Genomic DNA, 19,691 nt, shown 5'->3' on the forward strand with positions numbered 1-19,691 from the left:
AAAAATATGCCAGCAGAAGCACTCAATTAATTCTATCAATTGATAGAATTAAAATGCTAAAAGCACATCCTTTTGTCCAAAAGCTTATTGACTCTGCATGGTTGAAGTCAGAATGAATGATGTTCATGGTTTGAAGGATTCCCCTAAAATAAAGGCAAGCAAGGGCTTTCTGACCTTGATTTTACAAATATTAGCTATTCTATCATGAGGGGGTTGGATGAGATGGGGTGAGGAGATAATTTTTGAATGTACCTTGAGTTTAAAAAAATGTGCCTATGTTTATAGCACCATGGATATCATGTAACATTTATATGTGAATTAAATAAATATTCACCTCTGAATATGGTGGACTGGCTGGTGGTTTCATAGTGGCCACAGAAGGCTATGGGAGTGAGGGCTTTGTTCTCCTTTCTCTTCCTCCATTTGGAGTTAGAAGGTGCTAGAAGATAAAGGGGGTGACTCTAGCAATTTTTTGGTGTGCATGATTTCTGTGTATAGCATCAGATACTAAAGTCCTCAAACTATAATATTCTCAGGGGACTTGGTTTGTTTTTAAACTGTTAGCAGGCCAGAGTTGAAAATATTTCTACTCTTTGAATATTTATCAGTAATAGCATTGAGATAACACTGAAACTATCTCAGTATTGAAGAGATTTTAGAGGTCATCAAGCACATTAGTACCCAAAGGTTATTATTCATCATTTTAGTAATACCACTTTAGTATCTTAGGGTATATGTTTGCTAGTAATATGGCACCATAATATATACATATAAAAGCAAATATACACCAGTTAGATTTCTACTTATATGTAGAATATAGAGAAACAAAACAAAGGAGCTGACAAAAGTAAACCAAAACAAACCCTAGAAATCTGCAGAATTGAGACGACCAGAGGGGGAGCGTAAAATGGAGATGGTAACAAAGTGGGCAGAGGATCCAATGGCCTAGGGTTACGGACTTAGGGGCGCTTTCGAGGTGGGTGAGTGTGGTGACATATACATCAGAGGAGGGTGAAGGTTCACATCTAAATCATATACAGTGTTGTAAACCACTGTTAATAAATAATTTTTATGGAAAAAAATTACAACTGATGTAAAAAGTTTTTCAAGTTTGGACCTCCTAAAGTCATATATGCCATGCTACACTGGCCTTGTATAAAATTCCACTAAACTCAGGAATCTCCTCCTAAACATTTCTTGTACTTCATTCCCCCTGAAACTGAACATTTCCAGCTCTGGGGAGGGAGCGTCCTATCTCTCAGGTCAAACCATTGCTGTGAGGCTAGACCTGAGAAAGTTCGTACATTCTTAGAACCAGAACTTGCCTCTGCCTAACTTTCAGTCATCCCTGCTCTACCTTGGAAAACATTGAAAATCCGATCTTTTTCCACATAAAAGTCCTATATAAATTGACAAATCAAGGCTGGGGACTACTATGTAAAATAAAATTATCTGAAAAAGGCTTTAAATAGAACACTTAGAATTCCTCATTTTCATCTTTAAAGAACCAATTAGTGAAGATTAAAATTCCTTCATAATACCTAGCATGGGACATGATAGGAAAACAAACATTTATATAACACAGGAAGGTAAATAGTTGGCAACAATTCAGAAGGAAATTAATATTGTCTATAAAAAAATTTTAAATACATCTATCTTTTGACTTATGGGATGTTCTCTTAGAGATACATTTGCACAAATGCAGAAGAACTAATGTATAAGGATCTTCTTTGCAGCACTATTTGTAACATGAACCTAAAAGGGCGATATGATCATCGACAGTTAAATCAGTCCTGGACCACCAATATATTAGAATCATCTGTGACTGTTAGAAAGTTAAAGGAATGTGTCCATCTGTATGTGCTCACACGGGGAAAATCTCTCAATGCAAGTTCTGCAAGATGCAGATACAGATACCTAGATGTTTGCTCTCATACATGCTGAGATGTATGCTCTCATACATGCTCTTATACATGCTCATACCTGCTGGGTGACTGGCCATTGCTTCGGGCCTCAAAGTAGTGGCCAGTGGAGCTCTGCATCCCATTGTCTTGTTCTCCTGCCTCCCCTGTCTTTCCCCCTGTCATTCTTCACTCTTGGCACCCTGGAATTAGACCTCCCAAATAAAGCATCAGTATTTAATTTTTTGCCTGAGGTTTCCTTTTCTAGGGAACAGCCAATGACCATTATTAGCCTATGACCATTATTTATTACTTTTACCTTATGATAGCAAAGGGGACATAAAAATTCCTATAAGAGTGTTGAGAAACAGACACACATGGAGTATATTCAACCTTGTATAAAAGTGCCTGGAAGAATACCTTTTTTTTTTTTTTTTAATGATCTCGGAATCGTGGGTATGACCTGAATATCCCTCCATATTTAATGAACTTCTTAAATGTACTTCCTTTTTAAAAAAACATTTTCTAATGTTCTGATAATAGTAAGCAATATTTTTATCTGGTTTATGAAGTCTTGAATAATAGAACTGTTTGACTATATGATCGGAACTTAATTACCTTGTCACCTGTGGTCTTCTAAATCACACTAAATTTGATTTCACAAGGGGAAGCAAGTCTAATACCTCATTAACATGACTAAACCATGTCCAAGGATGATATGGAATCACATTTGTCTGACAGAAAAGCAGTAGGAACCTCTATTTTGGCCTTTTATACACTATTCATTATCCCCTTGGACAAAAATAAGGCCTTTTCTTGGAGGAGCGTAAGACTCCTTACAGAGAACATTGCTCAGATGGTATCACAGCATGAAGAGCAGGGCAGTGGCGGAGGCTGGAGAAAAATAAGGACGCCCAGTGGGAACAGGAGACAGGAGTGGGAACATGCATCCACTGAGGAAAGGCCTCCCAGGGACAAGGCTGTGGGGCAGAGGGGAACAGCCCAGGTCCTCCAACTTCTCAGGCTGGATAAATATCCAGAACAGCAGCAGACAGGTTGGCAGAGGAAAAATCAATTTAATAGCATGCACATGAAGGAGACTGCTGTGATTAAGCATGGCCTACATCTGAGTTTGGTATCCTTGGATTTTGATAAGCAAAGGAGTTTAAAAAGGAAATCAAGGCAGGATGAGTTAAATGCCTCAAAGAACATTCTAGTGCCCAGGCTATAGAGCATGTGATAATTTTAAGTATACAGTTTTGATAAGTTTTGGTAAAAGTCACCTAATCACATCATGATCAGGACACAGAACATTTTTATAGCAGCACAAAGTTTTTGGGGGGCTACTTTCTAATCAGTCACTTCAACATCTGACCCCAGGAAATCATTCTTTGTTTGCTAAGACTCCATATTTAACTTTCCTAGAATTTCATATTTCTGGCATTTTCTTCGCAGCATGTTTTGAGAGTTCACATTGTTCAGATCTAGTAGTTTGTTCCTTTATATTGATGAGTAGTATTCCATTGCACGGATATTTTATAATTATTCAGCTTGTTGCTGGACATTTGGGTTGTTTCCAGTTTGGGGTTATTAAGGATTAAGCTAGTCGAAGAATTTAGGCTCAATTTTTTGTATAGACAAATGTTTTGTTTTGTTTTCCAAAGATTTACTTAGTTATGCACACAAGAACTGGTGTACAGGCCAGAGGTATGGAGGGTGAGAGGATTCTCCAGAGACAGAGTGGGGAGATTGACTGAAATATACTGCTGAACAGGCAGATTGACTGAAATATACTGAGGGGAGCAGCGGGTGAGTTAGGAGAGGTCTGCTACGCCTTGTGGGTCGTTCCCTGGACAGGGATCGAACTCGTGCTGCAGTGGTTGTGGATAGCTTCATAGGTCGTATCTTAACCCCTTGCGCCACCAGGGAGGCCCTAGACATATGTTTTGATTTAATCTTGGGCAAATAGTGGAATGGCTAAGTAATAATGCCAAATACAAATTTAATTTTATAAAAAAAAATTTAAATATTTTCTAAAGTGGATTATAGCATTTTCCGTTCCCAAAAGCAATGCCTGAGATTTCCAAATGCCCTGCATAGTCACCAAGACACGATATTGCCAGTTTTAAAATTTATTCATTCTAGTAGGTGTTTCACGGTCTCATTACGGTTTGAATTTGCGTTCTCTTGACTGATAATGCTAAGATCTTTTCATGTGTTTGCCATTCTTATATCCTTTTTGTAAAATGTTTTCCCAAATGTTTTGTCCATTCAAAAAATTCTGGATTATATCTATCTTATTAAGTTATAAGAGCTCTTTATATATTCTAGATAAAAGTACTTTATTGAACATACACATTACAAATAATTTCTCCGAGTCTAAGGCTTGACAATTTTCTTGTTCTGAATGATGTCTATTCAAGAGTGAAACTTTAATTATGAAGTACAGTTGCTTTTTTTAATTTATGATTTGTACTTTCATGTCCTAATAAATCTTTGTTTCTATATCTGTATGCCTAGGGCAATGCATATTTTTCTGTATTTTCTTCTAGAAGTTTTATGGTTTTAGATTTTCGGCCTAAATTTTTGATTCATATCAAATTAATATTTATACTTGTTGTGAGGTCACAGTTGAGGTTCATTTATTTTTACCACATGGATGGATATCCACTTACTCAAACTTCACTTCTTGAAAAAAGAAAATCTTTCTTCAATGGAATGCATGATGTGTGGGTGTACTCCTGAACTTTTATTCTGTTCCACTAATCTATACAGTGGTCTTCCCTTGTCCTTGGGGGTGTGTTCTAAGATAGCCAATGGATGTCTGAAACCATGGGTAGTAGCAGAACCTATAAATACGCCTTTTACAATTATACACAGCTATGTTAAAAGTTTAATTTATGCATTAGGCATAATAAGAGATTAACAACAATAATAAAATAGCATAAATATACAAATGTAACAATATACTGTAATAAAAGTTATAGGAATGTGGTCTCTCCCTCTCAAAGTATCTTACTGTAAGCATTGTTTTCAGACCTCGGTTGAATACTGGTAACCATGGAATCAAAACAGTGGGTAAGGGGGAAACTACTGTATACTTACTCTTATTTCCATACCAGATTGTCTCAATTACTGTAGCTTGAAGTCTTCAAATAAAGTAATATTCTCCAATTTTCCCCTTTTTTAAAAATTTGGCTATTTTATGTCCTTTTAATAAGTGATTTAAGGGCCTTCCTGGTGGCTTAGGGGTTAAGGTTCAGCACTATCACTGCATCAACCTGAGTTCAATCCCTGGCCAGAGAGCTAACCCTCTTAGGGCATAACAGACCTCTCCTGTCTCCCATGCTGCTCCCCTCAGCAGTGTATTTCAGTAGATCCACCTATTCTGTTCCCCACTCTGTCTCTGTGAATCCTCTTACCCCCCACAACACTGGCCTACACCACAGTTCTTCTACATATAAATAAATCTTTAAAAAAAAAAGTTAAGCCCATTAACATTTTTTGTTCATGTTTTTGCATTTGTTATTGATAAGGTTAATTGAAATATAATATGCATATGCTAAATTGCAAGTAGCATTACACAAGTTTATCCAGTACTTGAGGTCTTATTTGAGACTTTGTAACTTAAATAGGTCTAACAATAAAAACATTTACCAAGAAGTAAAGACATGTCTTTTTCTATTTATTGAAATAATTAAATAACCAGTTGTAATATTTAAAAAATACATTAAAAGATTAACTTTAAAACTGAAAATATAGTAAAATTACAGAATTAGACAGCTAGAAATACATTAACTGAGCATTCTCAAAGCTATATAAAAATATTTATGAAACTTTAAAAATGTAATGCTTAGTCTTTGAGTAAAGCTCAAAATGTTTATAATTTTTAAAGTAAGGGAGGAAGTTGTAAAGAATATAGCTCTTCACAGTTTTTAACTGTCCAAGGAGAATGATTCTGTGTTTTCTGTGTTATTACTTTCTTGTCTTTTCTAACACCCATTCGATCACCTAGGGGGAAAAACACAATTATGGTACATTCCTACTAAAAACACAAGTGATAGAAAAAGATACTGCTAAAACTCAACAAAATAATAAAAAATTTAAAATAAAAAGTAACATCAATATCTTAAAACACATTTTATATTAAAAACATTTCGTTTTCTAACTGAATACTTTCTGTTAAACTTCCACTGTGGAACATAAAAACTGTTCTCAGTGGTCAAAATGAAGATTCTGCCCTATTTTTTCACTTTTATTTGAATATATGTCTTTAAAGAGCTACTAGAAAGGAATAAAACCAAATGTTGAAACAAGTAGATGAATTAGTTTTTCCAGTTCTTTGGATTATTTTTCTTTCTTAGCATTATTTTAGAAACGCTTTTGTTAACAAAGCAACCTCTTAATACTATTAAATACTCTACTTGAATACGTCTGTCATTAAGTATTTTAAAGAGTATCCATAGGGACAGAGTTGAAAAGAGACCACTCACTAATTCTTACTGCATCTATAACACCATCACACTTACCCTGAGATAAATGGAATATAGTTGCTTGGGAATAGTTTACCTGTTCAACATTTTTGTTTGCTGTTTTCTTCATCTCTTCAAATAGACCCCTTGAAGTTTTAAGATCCTAAATATAAGACAGAATTTTATTATAATTCCACATTAAATTACAGAAAACAAGTCATTCTGAAATAAATCTGTTTACCCTGTATCATTCTCCAAGTATCAATGTGATTGGGAAGTACAGTGAGTCCTCCCCTAACACATCAGTAGGGTCTTGGAAATGGTGACTTTAAGTGAAATAACACAAAACAAAGCAGGTCTTCAACTAATGTGATTTTGTTCAACACTGACCATGCTCTTTATTTTTTCACCAATGTTACAATGAAACAATATTTTAAATGAACAGACATTAGTTGAGAACTTGCTGTACTACAAAGCAATAGCTTGTAATTTTGCTTGATCCTTAAATACCAATATTCTCTAACCAAAAACAAGCATACAGACATAAGCCCATGTCATGATAACCCCACATTCCAAGTAATACTGAGGAAATCTAAGCTCCAACCTTGCAAATGTGATTTACTAATGCTTCACTACTTAAGAAATACATAATTTGCATTCATGTTTCAGATAAAATATCTTTTTTCTCTCTCTTCTTTTTGAATATTTCATTCTACCACAAAAAGAGAATGATATAGGAAACAAACATCAGACTTTAAAAAAAATAACAACTATATAATAATCACAAAGTAAAAAAAAAAAGATTGATTTTTAACAAAAGCAGTCTCTCCTGCACCTTCGAGTTACATTCCATAAAAGGCATGCACGTGATCCTTCTACAATTTTAACAAGAAACTCTTGAAGCTTCAAATAATCAATCCCTATCTAAGTTTTAGAAAATTATCATGTGATCTACCCATTGTCTTACAACTAAATGATATGTATCCAAAATTAGATATTGATTGTTGTGACAATCCAATAGCTTTTTCTAAAGTAAAAGTAATTTTACTAAAATTACTAATTAATTATACAGGCTTAGTAGTTATTATTAACTTAAGTAAAAGAACTTGTTAGGAAAATACGGAGGATACCAATTAAAATGCAGCTTTCTCTATATGAGGACTAACATTAAATATAAAATATTTTTACCCCAATTTTTCTATCTCCATTTTCTTAAAAATCTAGCCACGAGTGATAAAGCTTTCAGTATGAAAAATACTGAACATAATTTTAGGTCAAACAAGAACATTAAACATGACATCAATTTTACCCTTAGTAGAGAAGACAAAATACCTTTAGATAGAACTTCGAGATCTCAAAGAGACGCTGGCTGCAGGCAGTGAAGCATTCATGAGCCTCAGGAATACTGTGTTTCTTCAGGGTTTCAGTAACGACTTCATTCAATATCTTAGAATAGAACATAATATATGACTATTTTGTGCAAAAGGTAAAAACACATTATTTCAGCTTCAGAGTTCAATTCTTTAAATTACACAGTCATTTAGCTGTGCTAATGAAAGAAATTCATTAAGACAAAACAACTGAGAAGAGACCTATAACATTTATGTGTCTGGACATGTCACAGGATAGTATCTGTTAGCAGGAACTGACTGCAGTATATTAAAGAAAGGAATTCAAATCCTAGCTTGGGAAATGAATTATGAGTGTAAAAGTTACACACAGCAGGGTCATGCATATAAGTGTGTATTTGTTTTTTTATGGAAAAAAATGAAACACAGAAAAGTAGAATGAATTTGATTTTTTAAACAAATCCTTACCTGATATCCTTACCTATGAACCAGCTCCAATGATGATCAATTTGTGGCTAATTATATAATGCCCCCTTTACCAGACTGTTTTAAAACAAATTATAGATACCATTTCATTTCATTCCTAGCATCTCCAGACACACATTTCAAATGAATCATATAAAGGACTTCTTTCCCTTATGGAATTAAGAGATGGAAAATAAATTTTTACCCGTGTGTGTTTCTGTGATCTTGATTCCTTTATCTGCCTTGATGTTTTTGATTCATGCACACTTTTTTGTCTTAAACTGGCCTTTGGAATGACTTTTGGAGTTTCAGACCTAAGGTCTGGACAAGGCTTCGGTAGCGACTGCTCTGCTTGTGGCCTTCTGGATGTCCCTGCATGGCGAGGATTACCACGGCTACTTGTCTGAGGAAGAATGGAATCCAGACTTTCCGATTTCACAAGTCTACTGTGGGGAAAATATCAAAAACCTAAATTAGGAAAATCAACAAGGAGGTTTATTCTAAATTACAACTAAGAGTCACTGAAACATAGTTCAAGAAAAGAAAACAAATTTTCTTGATAATATGCCTTAAACAAGCCATCACCATCATAAAGTTGCCTTTTTAGTTCTTCAGATGAATGATTAGATGTAGAAGTTGGCGAGTAAAATTTCAGCTAAGAAAGAAAGTAAACAATATTACTGTATCTTTCCCACCAACTTATAATTTCTCATATAAATCAGCTATGGCACCACAGCTATTGCTATTTATAGATTCAATACTCATCTGCTAAATATGTATTTTCCAATTCAGATAATTTAATGAAGAAAGTACCATCTACACTTATCGTACCGATACAACCACCTTTTCAAAATAAATTATAGTTAAATACATGTAAAACTATCAAACTGGCTCTTGACTCTATCTTTCTAAAATGCTTACATAGCCTTCCATGAAGACACAAATTTTTCCTTTTTACAAAATCAGGTCTTCCAGCCTCAAGTCTGCTAACCTGTAGATCACAATGCCCTTTTTTTTTTTCCAGGAAGATCTATTATATTTCAGTCACAGCTCAGAAATAAGAAATAATATTATAAAATACAGTATCCCAAATGTTAATGAATTTAACTTTTTTTTAGCTTTATCTGGTTTAAAAAATACCATGAATTTGTAAAGTCTTCATGAAATAATTTAGTTAGTCCTTATCAGGGAAAGAATATTCTAACATTTTTAACTGCTCAGGAGATTTGATAATTTTGACATAACATTTCATATTTTAAAAGTTTCAAATACAATGAGAATTTAAGGCTTGATTTAGATGGCAAAAACCTAAATTTCACAAAGGTTCTAAAGATTTGTAAATTTAATAGGAATTAGAGTGTTTAGCTCACAAACTTAATTTATGTTCAAGAACTTCACTGGCAAAAAAAGGTATGTAGGAAAGTTTTACATAATGGATTACTATGCAGGACTTCACAATGTATTTTATATGAAACACAGGGTTGGTAAGTGGTGCCTCGATGAACTCCTTGTTCATGGGGCCACTGCAGGCAGGACAGAGTGAGAGGGAGGGATGGGAATACTAAGAAGAGCTGCCACTCTGGACACCCTCTTCAACAGAGCAGCTCAGCTGCCGCTTCTACTGAATAAGCTGTCTAGTGTTCCTTGGCTTAAAAATGCTACAGTTGTCTGAGTTAATCGACTGCATATCAGCATATAAAGCAAGAAACTGTGTTTTTTCCAACTCATTTCTTTTTATAAGCATAATCATCAACTGCTCACAATAAAAACAATATTCCTGGTATGAGGATTTAGTCTACAGTATATGCAGAGGGCAACTTTAAAATATGAAAGCCATTTAATATGAACAACAACAAAAAAGGACCATAAAGACAAAAATACTTTTTTGGCAAGATATTGTTTTTATGCACTTAATATATATCACCTTTTTCTGGGATAAACGCAATTCAGATCTTTTGATTTCCTTTTTAATTGGGACACTTCAGTCCTGAGTTCACTTTGTAGAGCTTCTCCATCAGGGACACTTCCAGGCTCTGACAAAACTGCAGGAGATGGAAGAGGACTCAACACAGTAGGGACAGGAAAAGTTTCTCTGGTGCAAGTGGTTTGAGTTTCATAACGAATAAGGCGAGACTGAAGTTCAGAAAATCCCCCATCTCTTTCTAATGCTTTTCGGTCATCCAAGCAGTATCTAAATGAGAGAAAGATCATTACAATAAAGCCTCCAGGACAATGATGGTCTTTTCCCTGCCAATGAGAAAAGAGCAAAACATATATTAAAAGTTCTTAGTTAACTTCCTAATAATAGCTGGAAGTTTGAATGAATTGCCAACTTCTCCCACAAGGTCAGTTTTTTTCTAGGCGGCTAGATGACGTGGCAAAAGATTAAAAATTTTGAAGTATACTCTGATTCCTCTTTGACTGTTTCTAGGCGCTAGATTAAGCTAATCCTCTGGTTTATTTTCAAAATAATACAGTTGCTGTTTTAATACTTTTTAAATCTCTACCAACCTCTGATTTCTCAGCATGGCTGATATGTAACTACGTGAAATGCTGACTTCTGTTAGAAAGGGCAAGTTTATTTTCAACACAAAGATTAAAAGGATATAAAGGCATTCTAAACTGGCTCACCAAATTCAGCTCAGAACATTGTGAATTTTTTCTTTGAAATTCACTTCCCATCTTATTGACTGATTGACAAGATTTTCCTTCAAACACTTTGGCTGTCTCTATGCAGTTGGTTTCTAGCTAGACCTGATTCAAGGAATCAATGAGATGTTAGTTCAGTGAATGCTTCTGGATTTAAATCCCATATTGTTAAATACAACAAATACAAATATGAGAAAAATCACTTATAGGCTGTGTGACCTTGGAAAGCTCTCCACTTTCTTCTCTTTCTATAGCTGCATTAAGGAAACACAAATGGTTTCACATGTGATGGCAGGACTATAAAAATGAAAACTTTTCTCTATTATCTGTACTCTTTCCTTCCAAAGTTCTAAGATGGTCTCTATAAAATTTTTGGTCCAAGTTCAAGTCCTGCAGATTGCATCCTTACTCTAACATCTGAGGGGGTTTTTGGGACTTTTTCTTTCCCTCGTGACACATACTTGATTTCTAAGAGTACAGGCCAGGGAGCCAAATTTTCTGGACTTAATTCTGGTCCTAACACTAACTAGCTGCGTGAGAGCTTGATCAAATCATTAAACTTTGTTTCTGTTGCCTTGTCTGCAAAATAGAATTTATAGCATTTATCTCAAAGAGTTAAAGTGAAGATTCTTTGAATGAGTACATGTGAACTTTTGAAATCAGTGCCTGGATCACATAGCTAGGCAGTCAACAAATGTGTCAATGTGAGCATCATGAGCAGCAGCAGCAGCAGCATCAGGTTTATTTTCTAACCATAGCACCTCTTATTGTATGCTGACAATGCGAAGATAACTAGGATTTAAATGCAGGGAGATTTCAGAGCCTGACTTCAACCATTTTCATATACCATCTCTTCTATAAAGTGCAAGCATGACCTTACTTAGGGATAAACCCATGGCTGAGTATTAGGATAATCTGAAGAGTTTTTCAGAAATACATGCCAGTTTCTGACTTTAGGACCAGGGTGAGACCCAATTATGGATATTTTTTAAATAGTTGTTAAGAAGTTTCTAAAAGTATACCTAGGACTAAAAAAATCCCTGCTCTAATCCAATAAGGTTAATTTAACAGGGGAGCAAACTGAGCTCCTAGGTCAGAAGGTTAATTGATGGCAGAGCAGTCACTAGAACCTAGGTATCTCCATGCTCTATATTTTTTTTTCTAGTCTGTTGTTTAATGAAACATATTTTACTAAAAATCAGCAGCAACCCTAAGGATTACTGAAAAGTCCTATGTCTATAATTGGCAACTGATAGACTCTGGAGTAAAATTAAGAATTATGAAAGTTTAGAAAGGTTTTAGGTAAGAGGCAACAGAGTGCCTGATGATTAGTCTATAGGAAATTTTTGAGAAAAAAATGCATATTTTGACTCTAAATGAATATTTTTTTCCTACTTTAAGATTTAGATCCTAAGATGCAGAATTGTTCTTCTAGTTTTAACATCTCTTGATAATAGCTGTTCATAATGTTATCCCTTCAACTGAATAATGTGCACTGTGATCTCTCCTTGAAACAAGTTACTCTACAATTAAGAAAGGAACAGAGACAGAGTAGCAGTAGATATATTTCATATTAGTGAAGTTAATGTTCATTGTTGGATGAGTGACTACAGTTCCCTATTTTCTTACAAAACTATAACCTAATGTTTCATCCATCCAAAGGCAAGAAAAAATGCCTATGAGAATATGAAGCTCTTTTTGTATTATAAACATAAAAAAAGGCGAGACACTTACTGCCTATCACACACCAAGCAATGCCAACGAATGCTGGAGAAACTGCCAAATCTCTTGGAACAGATGAAAGAAATTTCAAAGCAACCAGAGACTTGTGTGACCAACTGATTACCACAGTTTGACAGAAAAGCTTAATTTGTATTAAAGAAAATAGTGCCTCTTATAGTCACTAGTATCTCTTATTCCAGGATAGGCCAGATAAGTGAAAAAAACAAGAAAGTAAGCCACCAGTAGATATATTTCACTTTGCTTGAAGAAACACGTATTTGAGAAGTTTATATGTTTTTGCCAAATATTCCTCAGAGTGGAAGAAGAGCGAGACAACTCTAAAGGCTTAGAGAAACATAGGAAGAGAGAACTTTCTTTGCAGTTTCATATTAACTTTTAAATTTCACTTCAATTGCTTCTACTCCACATTCTATGTTTATTATAAATAGACCCCACACTACACAGCCAAATCTTGAAAAAAAAAAAACATTCTGGATTTGTTGTGCTCACCTCTTGCATTTTCCTTAGTTTGATCTCAATGCCCCCATCTTAATGAGCATAATTTACACATAATGAAGAAAACAGCCACACAGCTAGATTTGCTTATTGGCTTATGGGTATAGGTAAGTAGAACTATCCCTTGACAATAAATGGGAATCTGATAATATTATATTGCATAAATGAATAAAGTACCAGGAAGTAGTGCTCAAGTAACTCTTAATATTCTGACAGATGATCATGAAGAATATATCCTTTACAAATTCTACATATTTTATGTACTATTAAGATTTTCTGTATTAGGGCCTCCCGGTGGCGTAGCGGTTGAGCGCTGGGTTGCGAAGCTGCCCACAGCCTCTGCAGCGCTGGTTCGATCCCCAGCCACTGGGCAAGGGTCCCACATGGCACACAGACCTCTCCTGCCGCCTGCTGCTCCCCTCAGCAGTGTACTTCGTCAGTCTGCCTGCTGTGCTCCCCACTCTGGCTCTGGCGAATTCTCTCATCCTCCCACACTTCTGACTGTACCCAGTGCTTGTATAAATAAATAAATAAATAAATAAATCTTTAAAAATAAGAAAAATTCTCTGTAGTAAACTAAAAACAGAGCAAAAGTATAGGGACATTAGAATCAAAACGACTGAAACTAAACTACAGAATTTGGGGAAAATAATAAAAAGTATAGTTATATAATGGATATGTCTCTCAGTTAAAACAGTTATTGATTATTTCATTCCAATCGGTCCTTCAGGGCTGAAGAGGATAAAAACGTGCTTCATTCCTGGGGTCAATATTTAGCCATGTACCACAAAAAATGTTAATGCTAATACACTAATGGTATTCACTATTGTGTTGTACACATTCTGTATGGAGAAATTAAAAAACATTGTTAGGAGGGTACCCTTTAAATATGAGAGGTAGCCACGAGAGAAACTAAAAGCAAACAAATAAAAACTTGCTTTTGAAAAAAAGTAAAACTGGTGTTAGGAAATAATGAAAGGAATTGTTGGTTTTTATTATAAACTTTTCTATAATGTTTAATTTCTAGGTCTTTAATAAAAATCAAAGGGGGAAGAACAAAAAAAAATATTATCCAAATATTAGATACTAGAGAAAAAGAAGTTCCAAATAATTTTAAGGAAAATTTAAAACAAATACAAAGTAAAATTTGTAATCATTGTACAAAATGTATAGAGCTAAAATATGAATAGCTTAAATAAAAGATTTAGATAAATTCAAGACTACTTGGGAAGCACCTGATTTTTGGTGTTAAAAGAAAAACATTACTTTCTCAAACAAGGAATTCTTTCCTTAAATATCAGAAACGAAAAGCCTACCCAAGTGGCATTTCTTAACTCTTTATGATTCAGTAGTTACTCTGAACTGCCAACTGTTATCAAAACAATTTAAAAGTCTTATCTGAACCACTTAGATTTAAATTAGTATTCAATTTGCATTTTTTCAAAGATGATTCACTATTGTATGTTTTAGTTCCTATTTCTCATTGAAAGTCCTCAAATTCTTATTGCAACTATTTTTTCCCACACAGACAGAAGTTTAATGTTGTTGCACAAATCAATTTGTTGTTTCTTGTTACTGCTGAGTAGTACTGCTTTGTATAGATAAACCAATTTATTTATTTATTCTCCTATTGATGTACAACTAAGCTGTTTCCAGTTTGGGGTTTTTATGAATAAAATTGCTCTATACATTCTTATGCAAGTGTTTGTGTGGAGTTATGTTTTTCTTTCTTTTAGGCAAATACCCAGTATTAGAATTGCTGAGCCATGTTTAGTTTTACAAGAATCTGCCAGATCTTTTTCTGAAGCAGACAGAACATTTCAAACTCCCAACAATGTCTGAGAGTTTTAATTGTTCCATATACTTACCAATATTCTGTGGCAGCACAGGATTTTATTTTATGAACGTACCACAATTTATTTAACCAAGCCCCTAAAGCTAGACATTATTTTCAATCTTTCTTACTTTAAATAACTATAAAAAACCCTTTCACAAAAGCTGTCAGTGCACATCACTAATTTTTTTCATTAAGTTATATTAATCAAATATAATAAACATTTGTAATTTTTTCCACTCTGCATTTCCTGCTAAGATTACATCTAGTATTTATGGTTTTACTTGATACCTTTTCACTGTGCTTAAATTGGAAATCACTATTTTAGAGGGAAATTATGCTTTTGTTATGTATTTCATCACTGGCCACTTTACAAATTTTCCTACTACTTCTAATAGGCTTTCAGGTATCTTCTCTGCAAAACAAAAATAACCAAAAAAGGAAAAAAAAATTTTAGACCTCCTTTTTATTACACATATAACTCTTAAACGCTTCAGTTTTCCTTATTTTAATTCATTGGCAGAGCATGTAGAACACCTTGCCTCCTATTTTATTGGAAGATTAACTTTGCTACTAAAAATTAAGTAACTGAACATTTTGACTCCAGTGTCAAACTTTACATGAATATTCTTTAAATGAAATAGATCCTATTGAAATACAAGGATCTAAACATCTTTGGAATGACTTGTTGGGTGTTTCGCTGTTTCTCTAAATTGCATTAACATTCATTCCATGCACCTCAGCTAGAAACAACAATGAAATTCTCTCTTTTTTCTCATTTCCAACAACTAATTGGTTTTTTAAGTTCTTTACATAGCTTTTAAGTTTGTATCCTCCTTCCTATTTTCATTGCCTTGATATTTTAGTCCCTCAACATTTCTTGCCTGAAATACAATTCCATTTATCAAAAAACAATGAGATTTCTTTCAATGGCACAAATCCAAGAAAATACTTTTCACACCTTAAAGATAAAGGTTTTTCACTGCTTCAAAAATAAAACATCAACCTCCTTGTCATGGCAACAATCATCTTTAGGACTTAATAAACTGGTCACATTTTAGTACAATATACTTACAACTCTTTTTCAAAAACAAAACTGTTCTTCCTCTTCCTAGAATCTATAACTGTACCTTATTCCTCCCCTATATTCTTTCAAATGGAGGTTACATGTTCTTTTCGAAATTCTCTCAAATAGTTCCTGGTGGTTCTTTGCTCCATCCACTGAGCAGAGTTATATATCTGTATTTTAACACTATTTATATACTATTAAAATCATGTTTCTTTCTCCTCTGCTAGAGTATTTGGAGTAGAGTATTTTTACCCTTGCAGTGTCTTATAGTCTTTTGTATTTTTAACCCAAAGTGAAAAATGCCAGAGTATTTTTCAAGTTTGTGTGATTTAAAGATTAAGTTCACAAGTCAATCAAAATAGAATGCTCATTTTCTCTAACAGAGTTGCTTATTCAAGATTAAGGTAAAATGAAGTCATTTCCTATGTTCATATATGTAAAATACATGTAAAATCAATGTAAAATAGGGTGTTGCTTTAAGAGTGCAAAACATTTTACAAAATTAATCACTAAGGTCTTGAAAATGTATTATAAACTATATCATTCCATTTCTCATTCTTGTAAAAATGGTAGTTATGCAAATCTCAGAAATTGCTAAAACCTCTAATAAGCAAGTGAATCCTTTGAAATTGTATTCAAATTGATTGATTAAAATTCTACAAAAATATATACATAATTAACATGAAATAGAAACACATTTCACCTAACAGTTTATGAGCAATTACAATGTAATTAGTGACAGGGAATATTAATGTGACTCATAATGTAAATATACATTTATAATATAGGAATTCAAAATAATTTTGATTAAAATATCAAGTAACTAACAACAGTGTTTAAGAGCTGCAAAACATTAATTATCAAATAACTGTTTTTCAACATAAGGCAAATTATTTGTGTATGTATTGCTTTGTTTTATCTTTGTCTTTAAATAGCAATTTATATCATTTTATTAGTCATCCTCCATACTCACATTAGATAAACTACATCTACAACATGCAAGAGAGTAAAATGTAAAGAAAAAACTTACTCAATTCCATGATAGTGACATACTGAGGCTTTTTCAAAAGGTAAAACCCGAAGTTTCCGAGGACTGAGTTCTGGTGTCAGAACAAAAGTCTTTTCCCTGAAACAAAAAGTTTACATTTGTATTTAAGGTTTAAATGAGAAAGAAAAAGCTCAATTAAGTGTCTAACACAGTAAATCTGACTTCTTCCTCTACAGTTAAATCTTATATGGGATAAAAAATAAGTTACACCAGAAAGCATATAAAGGAAATTAAGCAGGGTTAGGCCTATATATTTTGTCACTTAAATTTTCTGGGCCTTTAGTTTCCAAAATTAGAATGTGACTATTTCACAAAACTATTTCGAGAAATGATAAATCAAGAATGGTGAGTGATTTGCAATGGGAAATTAAGCAGCAACACTATCCCTAAAGGTTTCCCCCGCCTTGGTAGAGTAAACTGGTATTTATGCATCTAGTTAAATTATTTTTTGTGATGAAATAATTAAAGTCAAACTGAGCTGATGATAACAAAAGAAGTATTTACTTCCCATTACAACAAATGGGGTGGGGGGCAGACTTTCCTTTGCCTGGGAATTTAGATGTCTTGACCTCTATTGTAGGCAATCTTTTAAATTTCAGAGATATTTAGAGATTAACTCCTGACCCCCATTCTTCTGAAGCTGGTTTTCAATCAGAAGATAAGTTAGAACTAATGACACAGTAAATTCACATAAAATACTTATGGTCAACCACTTCCACACCCAGATCTGCGGGGATACATCAAAATCTCCAGAAGATTAGTACAATTAGGTTAAACTCTCCTGGTTATTCTGACACGTGCCTGCCCTCTCTGCCTAAGTTAGGGATGAGTGATCTAATGCACTGGATTGTACTCCTGAAGTTGGTTACAAGTTAAAAAGGAAGGGAGAATTATGTGTCCGTGGTTATCAGACAGAATGAACACCAGGGACTTGAATTCAGAAGACTTGGAAATGTTATAAAGAAAGGGAAGAGAGTAGAGGATGAACACAGTAAAGTACCAAGAATGAATTTGCTATCACATTTTTTTTCCTATAGCATTAGTAGTGAAACTGCTCTTTTGCCACCAAAAATTACCTAGTGTGCTGTAAGTGCTTAAAATTATTACATGAAAAACTATAAATATAAGCAATATATTAATAATTAATTAATGGACACCCCAAACCAAAATTGATATTCAAATGATGAACCCACTTAACATGTTCCACAAAAAGTAACAATAAAAAATGAACAATAACATAATATATACAAATTTTTTAAAAAATAACCACAATAAATTGCAACAACACAGTATTCATAACTGATTATTATAATGAAAAATTCTATAATATAGAACTCTTTAGGTACCTAGCATTTCATTTCTTTTCTTTACCTTGTTGCATTCCAGTTTTTATTTTAGTCTTTCTTGGCAAGCTTATCTACTTTCGTTTAATTTTACTCATATCTTGTACTTTTTAAAGAAACATTTTAACAGATATGTTTTTTGTCAATGTCAATATGTGAACATTTCATTGGCAGATACATAGCAGTCATATCAACACTTGGTTCATTTTGGACGGCTCCTTTTAAAGGTAGACATTTAATAAGAGTTTATAGGTTCTTTATTCATTGCAATGAGAGCTCATTCTTCAAGTTCAATGTTAATATATTTGATAATTACAGAATTCTATACCGTCAAGGAACTATATCAAAGCTTCCTAGATACTATTACTCATAACCTACAGAAAGAATTAAGTATTTCTCCCCTACAACATTGCATCTAGAAACATTCTGTTCCAAAAGAGTACAACCCTCATAATCAATTTTGGCAAACCCATCTGACTGCCAATTTATGCTGAAGGATTTAGAAGGACAATCATCCAAAACTTAATAGATGAAAATGTATATGAACTTCACTTTTTTGATTCCCACAATACCGGGTATCCATCTCTCAAAGCTCTGAGCTATGAAAAATTACTCCTAAATTACAAAATGTTATATCATTAAGATCATGAGTTATAATGATGCTCAAGTTTTCAAAATTGCTTCCTATCTCTGGTGGGCATGCACCTAAAGGCAAAATGTTCTTATCATAACTACTTTCAAATAAATTCTTTCCAATTTTTACCTTGAAAATCACTACTATTTACCAATAGATGCTTTGCAAAAGTGGTCTATAATTTTTAAGGTCTGCTGGCAGGTTTTCAAAATAAAGGATTAATAATTAAAACAAAGTGGGATAATGAGCAAATTATTCAAATCTCCCGAGTATTTGGTGTCACAATTTTGCCTGTAGTTAAGTCAACTTCAGACACACCTAGCATTTACTAATCAGTCACTCAGTGGAAGTTGTCATATAAGTCAAAATTGTTGCAAATTATTCATGTAGATACTGGGTTTTTACTTGGCAATGTTAGTTTCAAAAGCATTTTCATTACACCACCCTTTTTTCTCTTCAGTTGAAAGGCTGTACTTTTGCAACTATTAGGCATGACTGACAATGTCATGACAAGTAAATCAAAACCAGAGAATAACAGAAAAGATTTAAAAAAAAATGTGCAAGTCAAATGATAATTTTTCTTAAAAAAGTACTATCCTTTGTATTCAAAATAGAAACTAGTGACTTCTATAGGGAATATACTGACATTGCTTTTATTATTCCTACTTCCCTTGTATTCAATATCAAAA

At 33.6% G+C, this 19,691-nt stretch overlaps 1 protein-coding gene across 1 annotated transcript in view; it reads right to left on the reverse strand.

Annotated features, from left to right (window-relative positions):
- Window positions 1–5,876: 5,876 nt before the first annotated feature.
- Window positions 5,877–19,691, reverse strand: part of MTBP (MDM2 binding protein) — a gene marked incomplete at its 3' end in the record, with an annotated part of 70,800 nt that continues 56,985 nt past the window's right edge. The window contains exons 17-22 of the mRNA XM_084230006.1: window positions 17,008–17,103; window positions 10,112–10,378; window positions 8,393–8,630; window positions 7,706–7,819; window positions 6,471–6,536; window positions 5,877–5,912 (exon numbers count right to left, since the gene is read on the reverse strand). Coding sequence (XP_084086132.1) covers window positions 5,877–5,912; window positions 6,471–6,536; window positions 7,706–7,819; window positions 8,393–8,630; window positions 10,112–10,378; window positions 17,008–17,103 — 817 coding nt within the window. The remainder of the gene's footprint in view (window positions 5,913–6,470; window positions 6,537–7,705; window positions 7,820–8,392; window positions 8,631–10,111; window positions 10,379–17,007; window positions 17,104–19,691) is intronic.

The sequence above is a fragment of the Talpa europaea genome (assembly GCF_964194135.1).
Source record: "Talpa europaea genome assembly, chromosome: 3".
In the NCBI taxonomy this organism is placed as follows: domain Eukaryota; kingdom Metazoa; phylum Chordata; class Mammalia; order Eulipotyphla; family Talpidae; genus Talpa; species Talpa europaea.